Below are 20,488 nucleotides of genomic sequence, written 5' to 3' on the forward strand. Positions count from 1 at the left end.
GATATTTGCTGTAATAGCTGAAAACCTCTGTGTGTGACCGGTGTTCCTGCAGATGTCATTTTTAATGAAGCCAGAAGAATTTCTCATTTAGAATTAATTAGTTACATTTGGAGCAGAAATCCCAGGGAGCATTAGATGTGTAACTTCATACCGACATCAGGAATTTCTTGTGTTAATTCTTCCCACAATGATGTGAAGATTAACTCCTTAGTGGGCCATTGCTGCTTCTAGTCAATCTATCAGAGAGAAAATTTCTTTGAAGAAGTCAGAGGAAGAGACACAAGAGCTTAGGTGGGAGGGGAGAACTGTGTGCCGTTAGCAGGTCCTCCCATCTGGCTCCAGAGCACATCCTAGCAAAGCTCTGGAAAGTGCCTATGAACAGAGCAAAGGCTACTGAGGGACAAGGTAGAGAGAAAAAAGGAGTCCAAAACCTCCAAAACCTCCAAAGCAGCCATTTTGACAGGTATCTGCAATAGGTTTTAGCCCTGCTTGTAATGATTATAGATTCTCTGCAGTTCACTGGCAGAATTCTTTTGGTGAAATACTGATGTTACATTGAGTGGTTTCATGTTCTGGAGGGATCAAAGGTAGAACTGAATATTTCTTCAGAGCTGGACCTTTGGCAAGTCAAGCTACTAGTCTAGCTGGCATCCCCAGAGGCTTGTATGAATCGGGAGCAGGCTGTCTCATTGAACATCAGTGATCCCAGTGAGCACAAACAGTACTCACCAGATCTCCATAACCATCAGCTCTCCACCACCACATGGAGGTGCCTCTCCCGCACATGTCCAGGAGATGTGGAGACATTGCACCTCAAGCAGGTCAGTGAGAGGAGGAGGGAATGCCTGGCAGGGTGTGGCACCAGGGGTTGATGGCTGGAGGAGATGGCCACCTTGCAGAGAGGCGGGGAGAGCTTCCATCCAACAGAAGTTCTTGGTCCTACCTCAGGCTGGACGTTGTCCCCTTCTGCCACCTGGGTTAGATCACTAGCTCTGCTGGATGGCAGTGCTGACTCTCCCTTTGGTACTAGTGAAGGACTTGTTCTAAGGATCTGTTTTTAAAGGAGAACAATTTAGTTTTGCAGAGGCAAATTCTGTCCTATTTTTAAAATATCAATATTCTCTACTATGGTTTTATCCCCATCTCTCAGTATAGACTTAGCTTTTCTGTCTTTTTTTGCATACTGGGTTTATTTTTTTGTTTGTTTTGTTGTTTGATGGGCAGGATTTTTTTGTTTTTACATGAATATTAAAAAATAAAAAGTCTTTAATACCAAAATCACTGTTTTCACTTGTTGTTTCCTTGTCATGAAAAGCAGCTACCAACTTCCTGCTCAGCTAAACTCACCCCAGCTTTGGGTTTTGCAGGTTCTTGGGAGCAATATAGACAACTATGTGTAGTTGAGGGGAAAAATAAAAGGTGAGGCTTTTTTATTTCCTTTGTAAGATATACGTAGTTATATGCTAAGAGAAAATATCAGAAAAGCAGATGAATAAGCATCAGGGGTCCCCACCGCACTGACGCAATGAAATCAGAGGTCCTTGCTAGGACCCTGGGCTTGCTGAGGAGCACAGTCCTGCAAGCACATGGCTCTTTTTGGGTTTGAGGCCACTTTGGTCAGGCCAGCATCTGCCCAACTTTCAAGGTAGCAGTTAAACACTTCTAAATACTTCACTGCTCTTAGGAGGGCAGAAAAATTGCTGGTATGCTCTCAGTCCTGCCAGCCCCCACTGGAAAGGGGCTGAAAAGAATGGAATGTTTAATTTAGATAGGAAACACATTAAGTGGGGGTTAGGTAAAGTACACAGGGTAATGAAAAATACAGAAAAATGCCCAGAAAAATTTGAAATACAAGTTTCCGACTGCATTAGAACAAAATAAGGTGCACGCATAAAATCATAACGAAGCGCCTTTGAAAGTTACATTTTATTTTTATGCAACACAAATACTCTGACAAACTCACTGAGCCAGATATCTCTTGGTTTGACTCTGATGTGTGCCAGTGTGTGGATTCCTAATCTTCCAAAATCAGTTTTCATTTCCTTACCTCAGCCGAAAACTTGCAGTATGAAAAATTTTAATGCAGCGAAATTTACTGGAAAAAAAATCTCATTCTGAAGCAGAGAATCATTCATTTATGTGCCTGTTTGTGGTGTAATAACACCTGATATTACAGCTGCTCCCCTCTGTTTCTGGCCATAATGGACCTTATCTTGTGGTGGGCACCATGTTGAGTGATGAACATTGTGCATCAGGGGCATGGCAGCATGGAGAGAACCAGCACCTGCGGCCACAGAGCTGTGGTTCCTGCTGTAGAAAGCACACGGTGTTTCCCTGTCTTGAGATGTGGACCCAAATATCCCCTTTTCAGCTGAACCGATCTGTCTCCTGGAAGTCCTGCAGCTGAAACCACTTGCTTAGGGAAAGCTCTAGGTATTTACCGAGAGCGAAGTTCCCATTTCCAGGCTTTCCTCTGCAGCCCCACGAGTTGAGAAAAATGAGGATACCCTAATTATTTCTTGGATTTTGAGAAAAAAATGAGATCCGAGCCCCTCCCAGGATGTCCCATCATTGCCTTGGTGGCAGATCATCATGTCCCAGTGCTCTCATATCCCAAGGACCTGAACACTGTGCCACACCCACAGTCCGTGGTGCTGAGTGCCAGCCGCAGGGGAAGGGGTGATGCCTGGTCCATACGCTGCCTGGGGAGCACCCTGGGAGCCCCCCACCCAAAACAGAGCCTCTACACGCCACGCTGTGCCGAGTTCCCCAGCACTGCAGGGAGGCACTTTACCCTCTAAAAGGTGTGAATTTAGGCTTTGAAACTCAGTGTAACTGTTCGAAGGAGCACACTCAGCTCTCACCTGGTCACCCTGCAGGCAGAAACTTGTGGAGGGTAGGGTGTCGTACCAAGGCATGCAGAGCAAAGCCTCACCATCTTGCCCAGCTGTTTGGGAGGAGCACTTAAATATTTGCTGGGCTGAACTGAGCTTGCTGGTTTGACCCATTGCAACAGCAACAAGGAGGTTTGTGCCTCTACTCAGCGTCTTTGGCTGAGTAAAGCCTGGAAATAGCCAGAACGCAGATACTGCAGATCTCCTGGCCCCATAAATAAATCCAGTGTTTCCTCCTGCCATTTTTACTGTGAGAGAGGGAAGACACCCCCCACCCTCCCCTGATTATTTTGCCTTTATTGACAATAAACTGCAGGGAAAAGGATGCATTTGGTAGGACCTGCAGAGCTGAGGGAGATGAGTCAAGGAAATTGTGACTGGTGATGTGTGTGGGTGCACATGTGCCTGCACTCAGACATGGTTTTGTTTCCATAAATTTGACCGCACTCTGAAAAATGCATATCCCGTTTCAGAGGAGCTAATTAAATGTAGGCTTGTCTAATAAAGCAAACGCTGAAAAGGCTGTGTGTATTATCTGCCAGAAGAGCTCTGTATAGTTTCTTTCTGAGCTTCTGCAACATTTCTAAGTATGTGAGAGCACGGCGGATTTGCATGGACTTTGACCAAGGGAAGCAAAGACGCATATCTGAAGCTACAAATTGGACTATGAGATAAGAACTCTCCTGAAATCTATATGCAATTAAAAGCCCAATCTTCCTTCCTATAGTGACAAGGTTATTGCTTTTATATAGCTGAACAGAGATGAATGAGTCTACGGATTAATAGCACTAAGATTTATGACACTGTGCTTGCCCCAAATATTATGGGAGAATAGCTTCTGGGTGAGATATTCCAGTTGAATAAATTTGATAGGATTTTTCTTTTCCTTTATTTTTTTTCAGCTTGGTACTATTCGGGAGTGTTGTGCTGCATTCAGAGATTGATAGTGTTGTGGTTTAAATATCTACTAATTGTCCCATGCATATTCATGTTTTATGAAAGTATTACCAATAACTGGAGCCCCATAAAGACAAAAGTCATTGAGAAAAACAAAACTCAAAATATATTATTTTGAAGAGCATGAGACTCCAATGGGATTAAAATCTTGGTAAGGGCCTGACCACTGATTTCAGTGTAGCTGGGCTGCTTTGCCCCTGTTGGAAGGGGATCCTGCCTATGGCCATTTGTTGTCCTGTTACAGTACCTGCAAGCTGGAAGCTGGTTGTGCAGGCATCCGCTGGGGTGGTGTTTGTGAAAACCAACCCTTTAATTTGTCGTAGTATTACAAAGGTCCCCTTTTCACAGAGAAACCCAGATTTGTGTGGTTTCTCCTTCATTAAATTGGCTAGTTCTTTATCTTGCTGCCTCCGAACTCGTTTTAGTGTTCCCAGAGACTCCAGACGGGAGGAATCCAAAGGAGTCACTTCTGACTGACAGGAGAAACAAGGTGTCAACAATTAGTGAAGACCAATGAAACCCCTCCAAGACAAGGTTGAAAAATTAGGTGGAAAACAAAAGCCCTTGGGAATTTTAGGGTAGCAGTTTGGGTATGGAGGGATGGGGTTACAGGCCTGGGTGGGGGACGTAGGTCAGAGCATAGGGGTGAGGACTGGGCTGCTTGCACTGAAGGAAAGGTAAAATCATGCCCAGGAAAAGGCATGGATGCTGGACAGGCCCTTCTCCTCCACATCACGTCATGATGCTAGGGTTGCATCTTCCATCATTTCACAAAACTTCAGGGGTTTTCTTAGCTTTTTAGGAAAAGCCTCGGGGTGTTGGGCAGCATGGACAGGCACATATGCTCCACATCATGGCCTGAATCTGCTCCACCACTCTGTTCTCTGCTTGGCGGTGCACAGCCACAGCATGCTGGTGGGCAGGATTTGACCTGAGGTCCAGAGGCTTGAGAGGGAAGAGATGTGGTGTCAGGCTCTGAGAAGTGCTGGCAGCATGAGGCAAGATGCCTGGGGTTTGCATGGGTCACCTCTGCCTGCAGTAGCCTCCCCACTGCTTTTGCTCCTACCAAAGTCACGTTGTCTCATGGTGCTGCAGCATCACATCTTTACAGGGCGAGGCAAACGAATCTGACAAAAGGGAATGGCCTCAAGCTGCCCAGGGCAGGGTCAGGCTGGCTCTGAGGCAGTATTTCTTTGCAGAAGGGGCTGTTGGGCGTTGGAATGGGCTGCCCAGGGCAGGGGGGGGAGTCCCCATCCCTGGAGGGGTTGAAGAGTCGGGCTGACCCAGCGCTGAGGGATCTGGTGGAGTTGGGAACAGTCAGGGTGAGGTTCATGGTTGGACTGGAGGAGATTCAAGGTCTACAACCACGATGATTCTGTGATTCTGTGAATTTTGGAGGTGCCTCTTGTTCTATTGTTGCTCTCCTGTAGGAGAAGCTGAATTTGTTTCCTTAATGCAGACACAAATCTTTGTGCAAAGGAAATATCAGGACACCTGTCTGCCTACTTAACCTCAGCCGTGAGCAAGAGTCCCTGCTTGCAGTTCTGATTTTCTTTTCCACTGTGTGCTTTCTTCTGGCTTTGTTTTGGTTTGCATTCCCCTGGCTGCAATAATCTGCTTGCACTGGGACCATTCTTGCTCTGCTCAGTGCCAATGCACGCAGGACTTGTGCCACATACCCAGCAATGTGGCCCAATTTGGTGTCATCAAAAAAAGGACAGTACTCTAAAAAAGAGGTAGACAAGCAGTTGCTTTATCTGGGGAAAGAGTCCATACAACAACAGGAAAAAAATACTGAGTAAAATTTCTTTTTTGGACAAGATACACTGATGGAGCTGGTATCGTTGGAGTCACTTCCCCCCCTCCTCTTCTCTTCTCTGGAGACAGAGCCCATCACCTGTGATAACCCAAGGTGAATCTTCATGGCTCTTCCATGCCGACCACGCATCCTCTGCTGTGTGTCTCAGCACGCAGGGAACAACTTCCCATGGAACATGCTGGCTCAAAATGTACAGTCTGAAATAAAAATGCTCTTTCTGTATCTGTATTTATTTATTTGTCAGAGTATAAGCGTTACCTTTCACTCAGCACAAGGCTGTCAGCTATTTTTGGAGTTTCCTAAACTTAAGGGAAGTTTTCCCTCACCTTTCTGACACCATTTGGACTTGGAGCTCACTGCAAAGCTCAGTGCTTGAAAGCCCCTCAGGCATGACAGATGCTGGGAAAACGAATGTAAGTGATTCTTGCACTTGTCACCAGGTGAATAAGTGCAGGAGCAGCCAGAGCAGCCAGACCTGGACCTGGCAGGGTTTGGTCAGCAGCCGGCAGAATGGGTGTGATTTAGATTTTAGTGCCAGGCAAGGCACCTGCCTTGGCCCAGAGCTTGCCACGTAGTCAACATGAAACAGTTTCTGCTTTCTGCCCTGTTTGCTCTTTTGAGCAGAAAATTATTTCCCCATTGGTTTTGGACCATGCCAGCACCAGAGCCCAGCCCAGGGCTGCTGTAAGGTAGACAGCGAGGGCAGAGGTGTGTGAGCCAGGACAGGTTTCCTATCACCCCTCTCCCAAAAGCAAATGCTCACTGCTACCTCCATCTATAGTTTTTACAGGTAAAAAGCTCAGTTCTTTTTCTTGGTTACCAATACCAGTGCTCTGAAAGGGGTGAAAAGATCCCTTCTAAGAACAACAGTTGTTAAACAGCATGAAGTAATACATCTGGCAATAGCACTGTAAGCTATGAATAACTCAAGCCAGATATCCTTAAACTTGAAGGATTAAAATGTAAAAAATCCTTTTCAAGGTATGCAGCTATAGAGCCACACCATATGGGTGGGTATAAGCATGCAGGTGAATGTGCATTTATCAGAGGACATGGGGATTTGCAAAATATCAGGGGTTTTCTGCAGGTTTGTGAACAGTTATCTGAAAGGCACTTTTGCTCTTCAGTGAAATTAAATTAATTCATCTTGTTCTGCTCAGCCCTGCTTGGGCTTTCTGCTCCCTAGCATTAAAACCCACATGTAAATTTTAGAAATAAGGAATTGTAGAAGTTTGAACCAGTGATGGAGTGGTTGGAAAAAAACCCTGAAATTAAGAACTGACAGGTTTTCCTGTTGCATTTTCCAAAATTTCATGCTTTTAAGGGATCAAGATCATAAATGCACTGCTGCAAATGTACAAAATACAGAGAGAATTAGGAAAGTGAACTTAATTTACACAGATAAGCAATATCTGCAGAGTCAGGCTTATGTGGTCATGTTTACAGTGCAAAAAATCATTCTTTGGGCTGGAGTTTCCACTGATTCAAGGAGGCAAGGAGGGAGACAGAAGCTGTGGTCTGTTACTTTGTCCAAGTGCATTCAGAGCAGGTTCCTCCTGGAGCAGAAAACGAGACCTTTTCCATTACCCTCGGGAGCACCGGCAAAGAGATACAACAAGAAGGAAAGCTGCTTTCTCTCCTCCGTGACTTTGTTTTCTGGACTTCTTAAAGAATAAAAAAGCCACACACAAGTGCCAGACTCTGTCTGGTACAGAGCTGGACCCAGCCTGTGGGATGCAAAGTCCAGGGAGAGCTGCTTGGGCTCCAAAAGCTCATGGTACCATCGGACATTGTGTTACTGCTCGTGTGCATGACGGAGGGAGAGCAGAAATCACTTCTTTTCGGACCATGAGCATTTATCCTCGGTGGTGCAGTTCACAGCGGCTGGCCAGGGAGGACCCAACACCCTTGTGCTGTCTGGGAGAGGCCCAATGTTGGGATCTTCCAAAAAAGAGGGGCAGCCAGAGCCCGGGAGCAGCCATGGGAAGGCTGCAGAGCGGTTGCTGCCCGTTTCTGGTCTTGTGGCACCATCCAGTGGCTGCTGGCAGAGGACTGTCACTTCCCAATCACCAACACGTGTGCCCTCGCAGCTCAGCTCCCCAGGGCTCTGGGGACCGAGGTGGTCCCCTCAGCATCAGTGGTGGCTCGGCCAAGTCCTGCACGGAGGAGGTCTCCAGGTCACTGTTGTCACCGGCAAACTGGGGAGGAGCACAGAGAAGGGGAAGGGGAGGGACAGGGACAGACCCACAACCCACATTTGCACCCTGATGCAAAAATTAGAGCAAAGAGGACCAAATGTAGTTGCATCAGGACACCACCCAAGAGACCCCTTTTCTATTAACCTGGCTTACAAGTTGTCCCATAAACCTTATGCTTCACATTTTAATTTTTTTTTTACTCTGCCAGATGAAGGCCTAGAATGTCAGTGTCATGGAATCAAGGAAAAAAAAATCTTCCCAGTATTTATGCTGGGCCTTCCTTGGGTAATTTTTTTTCTAAAAAAAGCATTTTGATTCTGACACTGCCACCATTTTAATTACAGCAGCTCTCTCCCATAAATTGAAGTTATGTTTAAGTCCCATTTTAGTAATTTAATAATTTTGCGATTGCATCACTCCAATTATCTCTGGATTTGTTCCAGAGACCTTTTTTCAATTTGATTCTCTGGTGCTTATTGTTTTGTTCTCAACTGCATGAATACTGATTTTTTTTGCCCCCAAGGAGGGTGCATGGACAAACATCAGGGGAAGGACAGACGTCTGCAACCGGGTGAAGCTGCCAAGGGCCAAGCCTCTGCTGCTGTAAGTTTGAACTCCCTGCACACAGACTATGCCCTGTGGCAGTGCTGATGGGTAGGAATGAGGAGAGGGTATGACATGGCTTTTTTTTTTTTTTTTTTTTTAATGGAAATTATGTCAGAAAACATCCCTGTGGCCATGTGCACAAGATACCTGGATTTTCTTGGTAGGTTGGCTGGTTTGGGGCGATGCTGAGCTCACAGCTGGGAAGAGTTTCAGCCTGCCAGGCTGTCTCTGTGTCATTGCATCCAGGCGTCTCTCCAAGAGCCTCACCATCGTGGATGTGGCTGTCCCTGTGCAGGGCAGATCAGGTTAAACAGGGAGCCCCAAGGCACGGTGATGTCACAGCTGGGTGAGGAGGGAGGGGACCACCAGCCACCCCATGGAGAGTTGGCTTCTAAATAGCTTAAACTCACTAGTGCTGGCTGGGCCCAATGCCAACAGAGCTGTTTCAGGAAGCAAATGTTTTGTGTGTAGAACAAACCACGGGGATTTCCCTCCCCGAGCAAACACTGGGTGGGCAATGTTCTGGTGCATGCAAGGATGCTGGAGGAAACCTCCATCTGCACACACAGCCCAAGTTAGCAGTGGGTGACCAGCACCAGAAGCTCTTTTTTGGCATGGCAGACACCACAGTCATGTGCAAGGAGTACTTTTTGCTGTCCACAGTTAATGCATAGGTGAGAGGTGGCTCCTACTGTCCCCCAACTTTCTGATGGGCCATGGGTCAGCCCCCATACCATCCTCTGACACACGGTTCACATTGGGTTTTACAGTTAAAACAAGCTTTCCTCCTTGTGTCTGACAGCCCTTTGGGTCCTGTAGGCAGTCTGGTTTCCCCCTGCACAAAGGCAGGGCTGCAGGATTTATTGTACCCTAGGAAAATACCCTGGCAGCGTCAGGCACACAAGTTGCTAATGAATAAAGCCACCAGTGCCCCATTGCCCCATCTGGGGATGGGAGATGGCGGGGTAAGACTCAGCCCACCTCAGCCCCAGGAAGAAGGTGACACAGTGGCACTGACAGTGCTAGCCAGGACTGTCCCCACCACTGCCCTGACCCACAGCAGTTGCTACATGAACAGGTGGTACCTGAACCAGCCGTTTCCTCCAGTGAGTCCAGGTCTGGCCTGTTGGAGTCGGTCTCTTCCCCCAGCACCACTGCGGGAAGTGCTGGCTCTTGCTTAGGACTGAGCCTCACCGGGGCCAGGGTGGGCTGCTTCCCTCCCAGCATCACTTCTGAGCTGGTGCAGAGAGAGGTGGGTCAGGCATGGGGTTGCTCTTGTGTCCCCCTTCCCCACTCCTGAGGCAGATGCAGAGAGTCCCTGTGATGCTCTGGGCTGTGACCTGGCCCAGAGCAGAGCAGCCCATGGAGAAGCCTGCATTCCCCGTGGACAGGTCCATCGCATCCACTGACTGCAAACACCTCACTGCTAACATTGCCAACAAATAATCACATTCATACCTTGCCTGATATTGCTTTGCTTAAGTTTAAAACCTGGATCTGGTTTTCTCTTGCTCCTGGAGCAAACAAGGAACTCCTTTTCCTCACCTGCTCTTGGTCACAGGTAAGCTCCTCTTCCTCTCTTCTGCACCTCACACCCTCTCTACATTGTTTCTTCTCTTCACAGTCTGCACAGTTTCTCCAAGCTTTTATTTTACATCTTTAATACTTTTGCTCCAAAACCCCAAGAGAACTCCATCCCCTTGCAGAACCTCTGCAGGGGGAAGAAGGAGCCGGACACCAGTGGGAAATGCCCCATATTTGTCTCCAGCACCACATGGTGGGTACAAGCCCTCAGGTCTGTCTTTGCTGAGTTGTTTGAGTCAGCCCATACAGGCAGGGACAAGACAACCCAGGAAATTCCTTTTCCAAAACAAACCCCTCTGGGGTGCCACATCACCCACCACCAATTGCTGTTTCCACAGGTGCTGGTGGCAGCACTCAGCATACTCAGGGCCAGGTTGTTGCTGAGGGTCCTGGGCACTGTCCACCTGCCTGGAGACCAAAAGGAGATGATGGACTCACTTCTGCCGTGGGACAAGTCCTTGGTGGGGATTGATGGCTTTGGAGGTCTGCAGGGTGCCCGAGATAGTCCTCGTGGTGTTGTGGGTGGAGCGGGATCTGCTCCGAGGAGCAGGCTGCAGGATCACCGAGGCTTCAGGCTCTACTGCAGCTGGCATTGCCATGGGTTGTGACCCATGAAGGGACCTGGGGTTCTTTGGGCTTTGAGCTGGAAGGCAGTATTGAGAGCAAAGAGAATCACCACCCACCCACCTCCAGGTAGCTGGGGAAGCCACGGAGCCCAGCTGACATGGGGTTGTGTAGAAAAAGGGGGAAAGGGATTTGAAAGCACTGCCAATCCTGTATTTAACTCTGATGGGGCATTTGGGGACAGCTGATGTTTTTCCTGAATATGTCAGGCCAACCCATGTAAGGTCAATATGCAGAGAGAAATCTCAGAGACTTGCATCACCCTAAATGCCCTTTCCTGCCCTTCTCTGTCTTGTTGCCCCAGTGGTAAGGGGACAGCATCCCGTGGCCATCAGTGGGTGGCCACAGGTCCCCATGGTCAGTAGCTAGAGAGGACAGGAGGTCACCTCACCTGGAATAATGGAGAGCTGTCGAGGCAAAGCACTGCTGGGCTTCTTGCATCGCCTTACTTTCCCCATGACTGCTTGGAACAACTCATCCCTCAGATGGAGGAGACCAGGAAATTTCTCAGCCTTTTGTTGCTGCTGAAGCCTGACCATTGCCTGGAGGCTTTTGTAGGTCTGAGTGGAGATCCCCTTCACAACCTAAAGCAGAGGGCAGCTGAGGAGACTGACATTGTCCTGACAGCACTAGCTGGGAAAACAAGTGCTTGGCAGCACTACCCATATCTTGAGAGCATCTTGCAAGCTCAAAGCCCAAGGAAGCTCTCACCAGCCCTGACACCCATCATTTCCCCAGCATGATGTTTCCCATGCAAACAGCCCACACTTGCAAAGCCATCATCTGATTTGGTAAATGACTGCTGAAGGGTAAATATCAGGTATTTTTGGCAATATCTAGGCTACAGGTTAAGTGCAGGATTTTCTCTTGGGAAGTATTTACATCTCGAGGAAGTTTTGCAACCATGAACGTCCTGTGCTTGTAAAGATATAAAATGATGAGAAGTGAAGGTGAGTGTATGCCTGTGGGTCTGGATTTGGGTAACTCTGCTGCTTTTGACACCACCTCAGTGCTCGTGAATAACATGCTGGGGAAAGGGGGGACATGCCAGGGCTCCAGTCTATGTGAAATAAAGCCAGAAGTGCTCCTCAGGAAACAATCACATGAGAAGTCATTCAGTCACTGCTTTCCCTCTGTGCCTTCGGACCCGAAACAGAAATGCTGCCATGCTCAGAAATGTGGTTCCATGGAGCAATGTGGCTCCCCAGCACCTCTGTCTGCTGCCTGCCTGCTCACCGCCCTTGCACCAGCTCTGCAAGGTGCTAGGTGGTGGTGTTACATTGCCCAGAGCTCAGGAAGACTTGCAGGAAGTACTATTTAATATGCTTGGCATGTAAAGGACTTGGACAGTGAAAGTCCCCTTGAAATTCCCATGACAGGGGCTTCTGTGCCCTCAAACACCCTCCTTCCCTAGAAGAGAGGGAGCCCTGAGTAATTTAGCATATGAAAGGCTGCTTGTGAGAAAGATTTGCTGGAGACATGCTGATGACCAACCTCAGAGATGGGACTATAGCAGTTTATACCCTGTGCTGCTGTGCAATTCTGCCTCCACCTTCCCATTTGCCTCTCAGGATGTGATTGCTCCAGGTGAGGATTTTTTTATGCCTGTTAGTGTTTCGGTTGCCACCCCCCAGAAAAACAAGACAGTTCATAGCAGTCTTTGTGTCCCTGCACTGCCTTGGGGCTGGCATTGCAGATGCTGGCACTGAAAGGACAGACTTACCCTCTTGACCCCCATACTCTCCAGCTTTTCTTCCAGCACTTCCTCGAGGATGGGGCGAAACTGCTTCAGGAGGTCTGGGTTTCTCTGCAGAGCTTCCAGCAGCCTCTGCTTCCCACTCAGGGTGGCCTCCTTCCTGTCTGCAGTAGAGGTGGGTGCTGGTACCAGTGCAGCGACATACGGGCTGTGCCCTGGGAGGGGCTGGTGGGACCCTTCTCCTCTCTGAGGACATGGGTCTGATCAGTCCCAGAGCAAGCAACTGGTTGCTCTCAGCAACTACATCTCTCTATGAAGGGGACACTTCCACCTCTAACTTGATCAACTCCTTCCCACAAAAATTACTTTGCAAAATCCCACCCACAGCCAGGAGCTGCCTGGAGCAGCTTTCCCTGGTGACGTGTTGGCAGCAGGGCTGGTCATGGTGCTGTTGTACTCTTCCCAGCTGAGAGGGGACCAATGAGCTCACCAGCTCTGCCCTCAGCCCACCACCTCAGCACCACCAGCTTTGCCCAGCGCCCCCTCATCCTCACTGAACAACACCCCAAGCCAAACGCCAGCTTCATCCTGCTGTTTTGGGGATAGGGACGGTCACAACTCTGGCACCCACCTGATGACTCTTCATCAGCCACCGCTTTAGTCACCTCCCGGGTCACTGCAGGGAAGAAAGGAGCCTGTGAGGGTCAAAGAGGAGCCAAGGCCACAGTACAGAAACAAGCACTGATCATCACCTGGTTTTCCTATATGGAAAGTATGGACACACCTGTCCCTTTGGGGATCCGAGGCTGGCCCAGGTCTGGCACCAGCCCTTAGAGAACATCCCCGAGGGAAACCCTGGGGTGCTCGCCTGCCAAGGCCACCAACTGGGGGATGTCAGTGGGTAAACATCTACCCCTCAGGACTGAGGTCAACGATGTACCCCTTGGGTATTTGCTAATAGCCATCCCTGTTTTATGGCCTTTTTTTTGTTTTCTGAGCAGCAGCACCTGGCTGGGTCTGTGACTGCGCCACAGGAAAGTCTCCTTTCTTTCCTTGGCACTTGATTATAGAAAACCCAGACTATAAAGAAGAAACCAAAGCATGCCTTAGCTCCTTATTTTTATGCAAATAACCACTGGCATCACTTTGGAGAAGGCAAGGTCATCCATTTGTTGTGAGTGCTTGATTGAAATCCCATTACTTTGGGGAATGGCTACAATGAAAAAACGCACCCAAGGGACACATTAGTCTTGTGCCAGCGACCAGAACTGGTCACTGTTGTTGCATCAGATAGTCAAGGTACTGGAAGGTGTCCACTCCATGGCTTCATGTGAGAGGACATACAGCCAACTCCCTGGAGAGGCTTTTCCTGGACAGGCTTTTTCATGGCACTCTTTTGTAGAGGGATGCAGAGAAGACGTTTTGCTCTGAAGGGCTGTTAGCTATGAAAAATTTATCTAGACTCAAATTGATTCACTTTAAAAATGCAGTCATTACCTTCAGGTTTGCTTGCAGAGACCAGATTGATCTGTAATGAAACAGACAAGGCATCATTCAAAGATCATTTCTTTGTCTCTAATTTTTGGTAATTTTTCCTCTCTCTGCAGAGTTATTATTATTAAATGCATTCAAAAAAGGAGCAGAAAATAGCAAGAGCCTTAAGTGGACACATACACTCCTCAAGTGTGTAAGCAGACCATGCTTGCAAGGGGCCATCTTAGGGGCTTTCCTTTCCATAATAAGATCACTAGCACACCAGATGCCATCCTGTTATACCTCATGTGCTATTCATGGATCTCATAACAAGTAAAAGACGACCCAAACTGCCATGCAAAGTGTTTCTCTGATGATCTACATCTCAGTGGGCATGGTTTGTGCTGATTATATTTATGTAATGCTTTGTGTTTAATTAGTGTAAAAAAGAGCCAAAAGCACTACAGAATGGGCTTGAAATTGGGCTTAGTCTTAACTCAGGAAATATTTTAATGATGCTTAAACAACCACTTAAACCCTCTTAATGAACCAAGGCCCCTTTTTTTATTTCACTTGCCGCTTTCTCCTGCGACTTTGAGACCCTGGGCTGCTCCCGAGATGGGTGCTGAGGGCATCCATCTGCTGATGGACATGGTCCAAAAATGCCCACTGGTCCTGGGATAGGGCGACATGGAGTGTTTTGTTCTCTTTCTTCAACAGAAAGGGGCAAAAAAGGAACAAGAAGACTTGAACATTGTAAAAATGGACTTGGAGCCACCTCTTCCTTCGCCATCAAGGGCAGCTCTCTGGACTTCCATTCATTATTGAGATGTCCTCCAAAGGACAGATCTGGCCTTGCAGAAGATGTACAGCCAGCTTCAAAGTCTGCTGGTGGCAAGCTTGTGTCTTCTCATCAGCCATGATAGGACACAGCTTTGGTTGCTGCATTTCCTTTATTCTTTCTGTAATAACATAACTACACTCTCTTGCCCTGGGCTTTGAAGTCCAGTCAAGGCTCATTTAAAGTGTGTAGTCCTGCTCTTTCTGCCTACCACTTGCCAGACTGATCTGCAGAGAGGGCATCCTCAGTTCTTCTGAAGTGACCTAACATCTCTGGGTTTTGAACCATAAAGGAAACAAGGCCTTTTCTGAATGAAGTGCCTGGGAGCTGCCAAGGACATCTAGCACCTACCTGAAGCTCCTGTGTGTGGTTCTTCCTCCACAGGTCCTTCAGTGCCTGCCTCCATTCTGCCCTCTGTCAAATGAAACACAGACATTTCCCTCCCTGGGTTGTAAATTGGGTTTTTTTGTGGCTATGGGCACCCGATTGCATCCATGCTCAGTGAAATTCAACTTCCCTTTGGGTCCCAAAAGAAAGCTGGCACCATAATGGCAGTGTTGTTCCCAACTCACTTCCATGCTCAGAGGTACCATGCACAGTAAAGCATTCTTCAGATGCTTTTAGTTGTGGAGGAGGTTGATGCATGGGTAAATAAATTCCCTTTTCTTATTTAAGTGCTTTTCTATATGGTGACCATCTGCAGTGCTCTGGTGAAGACGGGTTTCCCTGCAGTAAGCAGGGCTGACCTGGGACTGTGACATGCCCTCTGCACCCCCCCAGGTCCCATTTCTGGACTGGGATTGTCAGTGCTCTACACCAGCAGCAGCCCATTGATAACTGAACCTGAGCTGAGACCAGACAAACGTAAATCAGGTGCATGCAGAGGTGTGTGGGTCAATCTCCATCCAAACTCACGTCCTGGGATGCACAGTAGGGGTAAGGACATGGGTACCGCAATGCTCACCGGCACTGACACCCTCTCCTGCTTGCCCTGCAGCTCTGCCCGGACTGGTGCCCACCACCGTGCCTCCTCGGTGTCATCGTCCTGCAGGGTCCCCAGGTTGGACTCCGCCACCTCTCTGGCCTGAAGCTCCTGCAGTTTCTGGAGTGGGGAGAGAGCTGTGTGTTCCTCAGAAGGTTCCACTTTCCTTGTCCAGTCACTGCTTCTGACCCCCAAAAGTGGCCTCTTTGGGCTGTGAACCTGTGATGCCACTTGGTCCATCTCCTTGGACATCTCCTTGCCTGCCTTGAGGAGCATATGGGATACTTGCTCACCCCCTCCACGGCACTGCTCCTGCTGGCCAGGTCCTTGAACGCTGTGAGGAAGAGCTGCCTCAGGCCATCTATCTCTTCATGCAGCTTTGTCCTCTCCTCTTTCCACCTTTCCAAATCTCTCCTACCCTCCTCTTCTCGCTGGCGAGCTCTCTCCATTTCCTAAAGAGAGTGGAAAAATTGGGACTGGAGACATCTTGGCTGCAGAGCAGAAGCACCAAGGGCTGGAGCTTCTGTCCTGGTGCCAGCAGGATGAATGCTAACGCTCTCTTCCCACCATCACTGTCAGAGCCTGTGGGCACACCACGGGGTGGCTGAGGCAGCACAGCCTCCTGGGCAGGCACACTTACACAGTCCTTATTTCCATGTGACATTTCCCATGGGAATTTTTGGAGGCAAATTTTCTGAAGAAATAAACACAAGTCCCACCATAAAATATTTTTCAGCACCTTTTTCACCTGTGCTTTAAAAACACCCCATGTCTCATCGCTTCTTCTCCCTATTTTTTCCCAACAGGCAGTGGTGCTCTCGCACTGTACCTGCTCCCTGCGCATCTTCTCTGCTTCCCTCTCCACTTCCAGCTGCTGCTGCGCCTCCTGCAGTTTCACCTTCAGCTCCTCCACCTCGTGCTCCATTTGCTTCACCTGCTTTGTCTTCTGCCTCTCTGCAAATCTCAGGGGAACAGAGGTGCTGTAAGCAAGGGTAGTGATCTGACGGCTCCTACTAGGATTTTGCTTTGGGTGGGGTGCAGAATCCTACTAAAGCATCAAGCAAAACCACTGTAGGTTTCAGGGTGGAGAAGTAAGTAGCTGAGCTGCAGGAAAAAAACATGATAAATGTGGCCTCTGATTTTTTTTAAAAAGATATTTTAAATTTTTGTAAACTTGGAGGGATTAGCAGCTCCTGGAGCACTGTGACTTTGCACAGGGCTTGCTCTCTCCAGCAGCCGAAGTGCCCTGCTTGGACATTTCAGGCTGCACAGGGAAAGGTGCCTCTGGAGCAAAGCTCAACCTGTTGCATTGCATCAGCCCTGGGCTGGCGTTTCAACCTTCCAGCAAACAGCAACAGCAGCTTTTATCTGCCAAGTTCAAGAGTTGGGTGCAAGTGAAGCTGTAAGGAGGCTCCGCAGCTCTCACACAGCACGCTACACCTGCAGCTTTCAGAATGTTTTACGAAGGAGCATCAATTCTTTCCCAAAGAAGGGGCATGAGGAAGGTGAATCCCTCTCCCACACTAGCAAAACATGCTCCAAAACTCCTCAGTGTAGATCCATCCCCATGGTCACATGGAATCTTTGGGTGAAGAAGATCCTTAGGGAACTGAGGCACAGAGATGAGCTGTAAATGCACATGCAGCCTTGACTGTATGTCCTACCTGTGCTTGAGGGAAAGGCAGCAAGCAGAAAGAATTCAGTCAATATTCATAGAAATGGAGAAGAAGAAGGAATTTATAAGAAGTTGTCTTTAACCTCTTATGGTCACTCTGGTTTGAAGCACCTACATCCAGTGGGGGAAAACCTGCCTAGGAAAGTGAAGGGAGAAATTGTCCCAGTGCTCACCTGCCTTGGTGACCTCTGCGTGCCGGCGCTGAATGTGGGCTTGCAGGAAGGAATCGTTCATGAAGGCTTTATCACAGAGGTAGCACTGGGGAGGGTGCAAAAGTCAGCAGAGGAACCAGCATGTGTAGAAAGGGGAACTCCCCACGTCCCCTGCCTGGCAGACAAAGCTTTGCTGCTTTAAAGCAAAAGGGGAGACATCAAGAGATGTGGCTGTCATGTTGAAGATACATAGGCAAAGGGTATTAGGAGTTTCTTCTGTCTGAAGCCAAAGAAAAAACCTTTCAGGGGTCAGGAGAAGGCAGAAGCCAAGATGATGCAGGGATACTCTTGGTGAAAAAAAAATTACTGCTTTCCCCAGCAATAAGGTGGCCAAAGCAGCAGTGAGGTCCTGCTTATAACAGGGTCCTGCTCTGGCTCTGGAGGAACGGATAACTGTACTTGTGGGGATGACTAGGCTACATGCACCTGAATCACCTGGTTTGGGTGGCTTTTACTCTCCAGGAGTAAGTGAGCAGGTTGATTCAATGATGGAGAAACAGCAGACAAAAAGGCACAGGCAGTAGGCTTCCTCTGAATGGGTGGGAAAATCTTGGAGGGCTTGAAAAGCAAAATAAGCACCAAATTCAGGAGCATCCACAAATCTTTCACTGGTCTTGAGGATGTTTAAAGTCTCCCTGGCATGAAGTGTCCCCGCAGAACACAGGCATCCTGTGAGCCCTCCCCAGCTAGCCCTCTACAGACCCTATGTCTCACACTCTGTGCAGCTCTGACTACCTGTAGTTAGCACAAAAAAGGGAGCTTCCCTAGGAGGGGTTTTGCATCTCCATGGAGGTGATGAACCAGTGCCAGGCAAAGCAGCAGGGCTTGCCAGCACCTTTTCCAGGGCCAAGGTGTAACCACAGCAAGGCTACAATGGCAGGGTGCTGCAGCAAAGAGCATTCTGCACGGGGATGTGCTTTGCACCTCTTACACCTTTCCACCACGCACCTTGCAGTAGGTGTGGGGGCCAGCTTGCAGGAGGAGCTGCTGCATGGCAATCAGCTTCTTCCACCTCCTGTTCTCCTCCTTCACCCCCCGGAGCTGCACCTCCTGCTCTGCCACCTGCTGCTGGGTGTACGCCAGCTCGGCGTGGGCAGCTTGCAGGCGCCGGGCGTGCGTGGCCAGGCTGGTCCCCAGCCGCTCCTGGCAGTGCAGCAGGTACTCGATGCTCAGCTGGGCCATCCTCAGCACCTTCAGCAGGATGGGGTCTACCGGCTGCCCGCAGTGGGGGCACCGCTCCCCATCGAGGTCACAGAAGGTGACACCGGTGATGTGCTCCTGGAGCGCGGCCACGTCCACCTCCCGGGCCACCCGCTCCACATCGATGGCACTGAAGCAACGCCAGTCCACGCTGACCCGGCGGGTCTGGAAGTGGAAGGGGGGGATGTCCACTGGGATGGTGAGTCCTGGGAATGCCCCTGGCATCCCTGCAGCCCCAGGCACAGGCTGGTGCAGTGAGTCTGCAGAAAAGTGCTGGAAGGCAAAAGGGATGCGTCAGGGCTGACCCCACAGTCATCCTCTGGCTCAGATGCAGCCCCCAACAGCCTGCACACGCCACGGGCACAGGGGAGCGGATCAGAGCTTATCTTACATGGCAGCAAATAAAAAACCCTTCCGTTCCCTTTCCCATCCAGAACTGCTATCTACTGCTTTGCCAAATTCCACAAAAAGAAAAATTCTGCCAGTTTATTCACCATCTGCTTTTGGTAAGGGAGACTTCTAAAAGTGTCGCATTGGAACACTTTGCAATAACCCATTCTGAATGAACTTGTAAATCCCTCCTGAGTGTACCTGTTTTAGGGAAACAGAATTAGCCTGTTTTGAAAACAATACACAGTAAACACTGGACATGTTTTAATATAATAGCGTGCTGCCTTCCATGGTGCCCTGCTCTGAGCTAAACCTAGAGCACTCCCAGAAGTGGTGTTTGCTTTTTTGCCTAGCTGTATCCTGAACAATAATTAAAACTAAAATGATAGTTTAAATACATAGTTTTAAATCTATGAAATAGACCTATGTTGTTCTTAGTCTCCAGCTAGGGATTTACTGCTGCCCCACGTTATAATTTCTCCTCTTCTGCACCCACTCACCACCTTTAAGATACGTCATTTTTTAAAAAATGCTCTTTGCTGAAAGGTCACTTACCATATTTTTGGATGCAGATTGGGCTCCCCCCCAGGCTGGGCGCCCTGGGACACAGAGCAGATCAGCCAGAGCAGTGTTGGTGTGTTGCTGGGTGTGCTGTGTACGGTGGTAACACGAGTCACAGCCAGCCCGCTGCCCGGCACACGCCCGTGCCTCCTGCAGAGCCTGCAGCTCCTTCTGTGCTCCCGAGATGAGGACAAGCAGGGTCAGGCAACCCAGGGAGATGCTGAATAACAGTGTGCATGGTGCAAGAAAGCAAAGCTTTCCTAGGCTTTCCTCCACTGACTCAGAGGAACAGGGGGCAGCGGTTATCACTGCCTGTTTGCAGCAGCAGAGTATCCAAATCAGGGTTTTTTATCTAATTTCAGTCCTCAAAAACCTCCCACTTACATTTCTCCAGGGCAAGGCCCTACCAGACACACAGGGTGATGGTGGCGTGGGCAGAGCAAGGGCAGGGGGCTGCTGGGCTGCACCAGCTCTGCATGCAGGGGTTTTCCAACTGAGAGCCTAGCAAAGACACTTTTCATGGTGCCTGCATGTGTTGGGGGATAAAATGATCCTGTCCTCATCTTTTTTTGATGCCGGAGCAATCACACGGTTTCCCAGGGATTACTGGGCGTTGCACAGGGTGGAGCTGGTTAATGCAGCAGGTGGGGTCTGCAAGCCTGTGAGCATTTTCCAGCCCATGGGACTGTTTTTCTACCCCTACCCCAAGGTCTTTGCTACCTTCACTGCCAGGGTTGCTTCATCTGCATGGTGCTTCTTGTCTCCTTGGAAGGATG

At 49.0% G+C, this 20,488-nt stretch overlaps 1 protein-coding gene across 1 annotated transcript; it reads right to left on the reverse strand.

Moving 5' to 3' along the window:
- Positions 1 to 6,535: 6,535 nt before the first annotated feature.
- Positions 6,536 to 19,777, reverse strand: DZIP1L (DAZ interacting zinc finger protein 1 like). The gene is made up of 15 exons (XM_026855550.1): positions 19,707 to 19,777; positions 18,510 to 19,034; positions 17,523 to 17,607; positions 16,504 to 16,628; positions 15,968 to 16,126; positions 15,657 to 15,794; positions 15,044 to 15,106; positions 13,876 to 13,906; positions 13,010 to 13,054; positions 12,406 to 12,542; positions 11,074 to 11,266; positions 10,497 to 10,701; positions 9,560 to 9,711; positions 8,622 to 8,761; positions 6,536 to 7,868 (listed from the first exon to the last, which is right to left on the reverse strand). The coding sequence occupies exons 1-15, from the start codon at positions 19,707 to 19,709 to the stop codon at positions 7,737 to 7,739; spliced, it is 2,133 nt and encodes a 710-aa protein (XP_026711351.1). The 5' UTR covers positions 19,710 to 19,777; the 3' UTR covers positions 6,536 to 7,736.
- Between the last annotated feature and the right edge of the window lie 711 nt (positions 19,778 to 20,488).

Source organism: Athene cunicularia (assembly GCF_003259725.1).
Source record: "Athene cunicularia isolate RWA chromosome 9 unlocalized genomic scaffold, athCun1 chr9_part2, whole genome shotgun sequence".
Taxonomy (NCBI): Eukaryota; Metazoa; Chordata; class Aves; order Strigiformes; family Strigidae; genus Athene; species Athene cunicularia.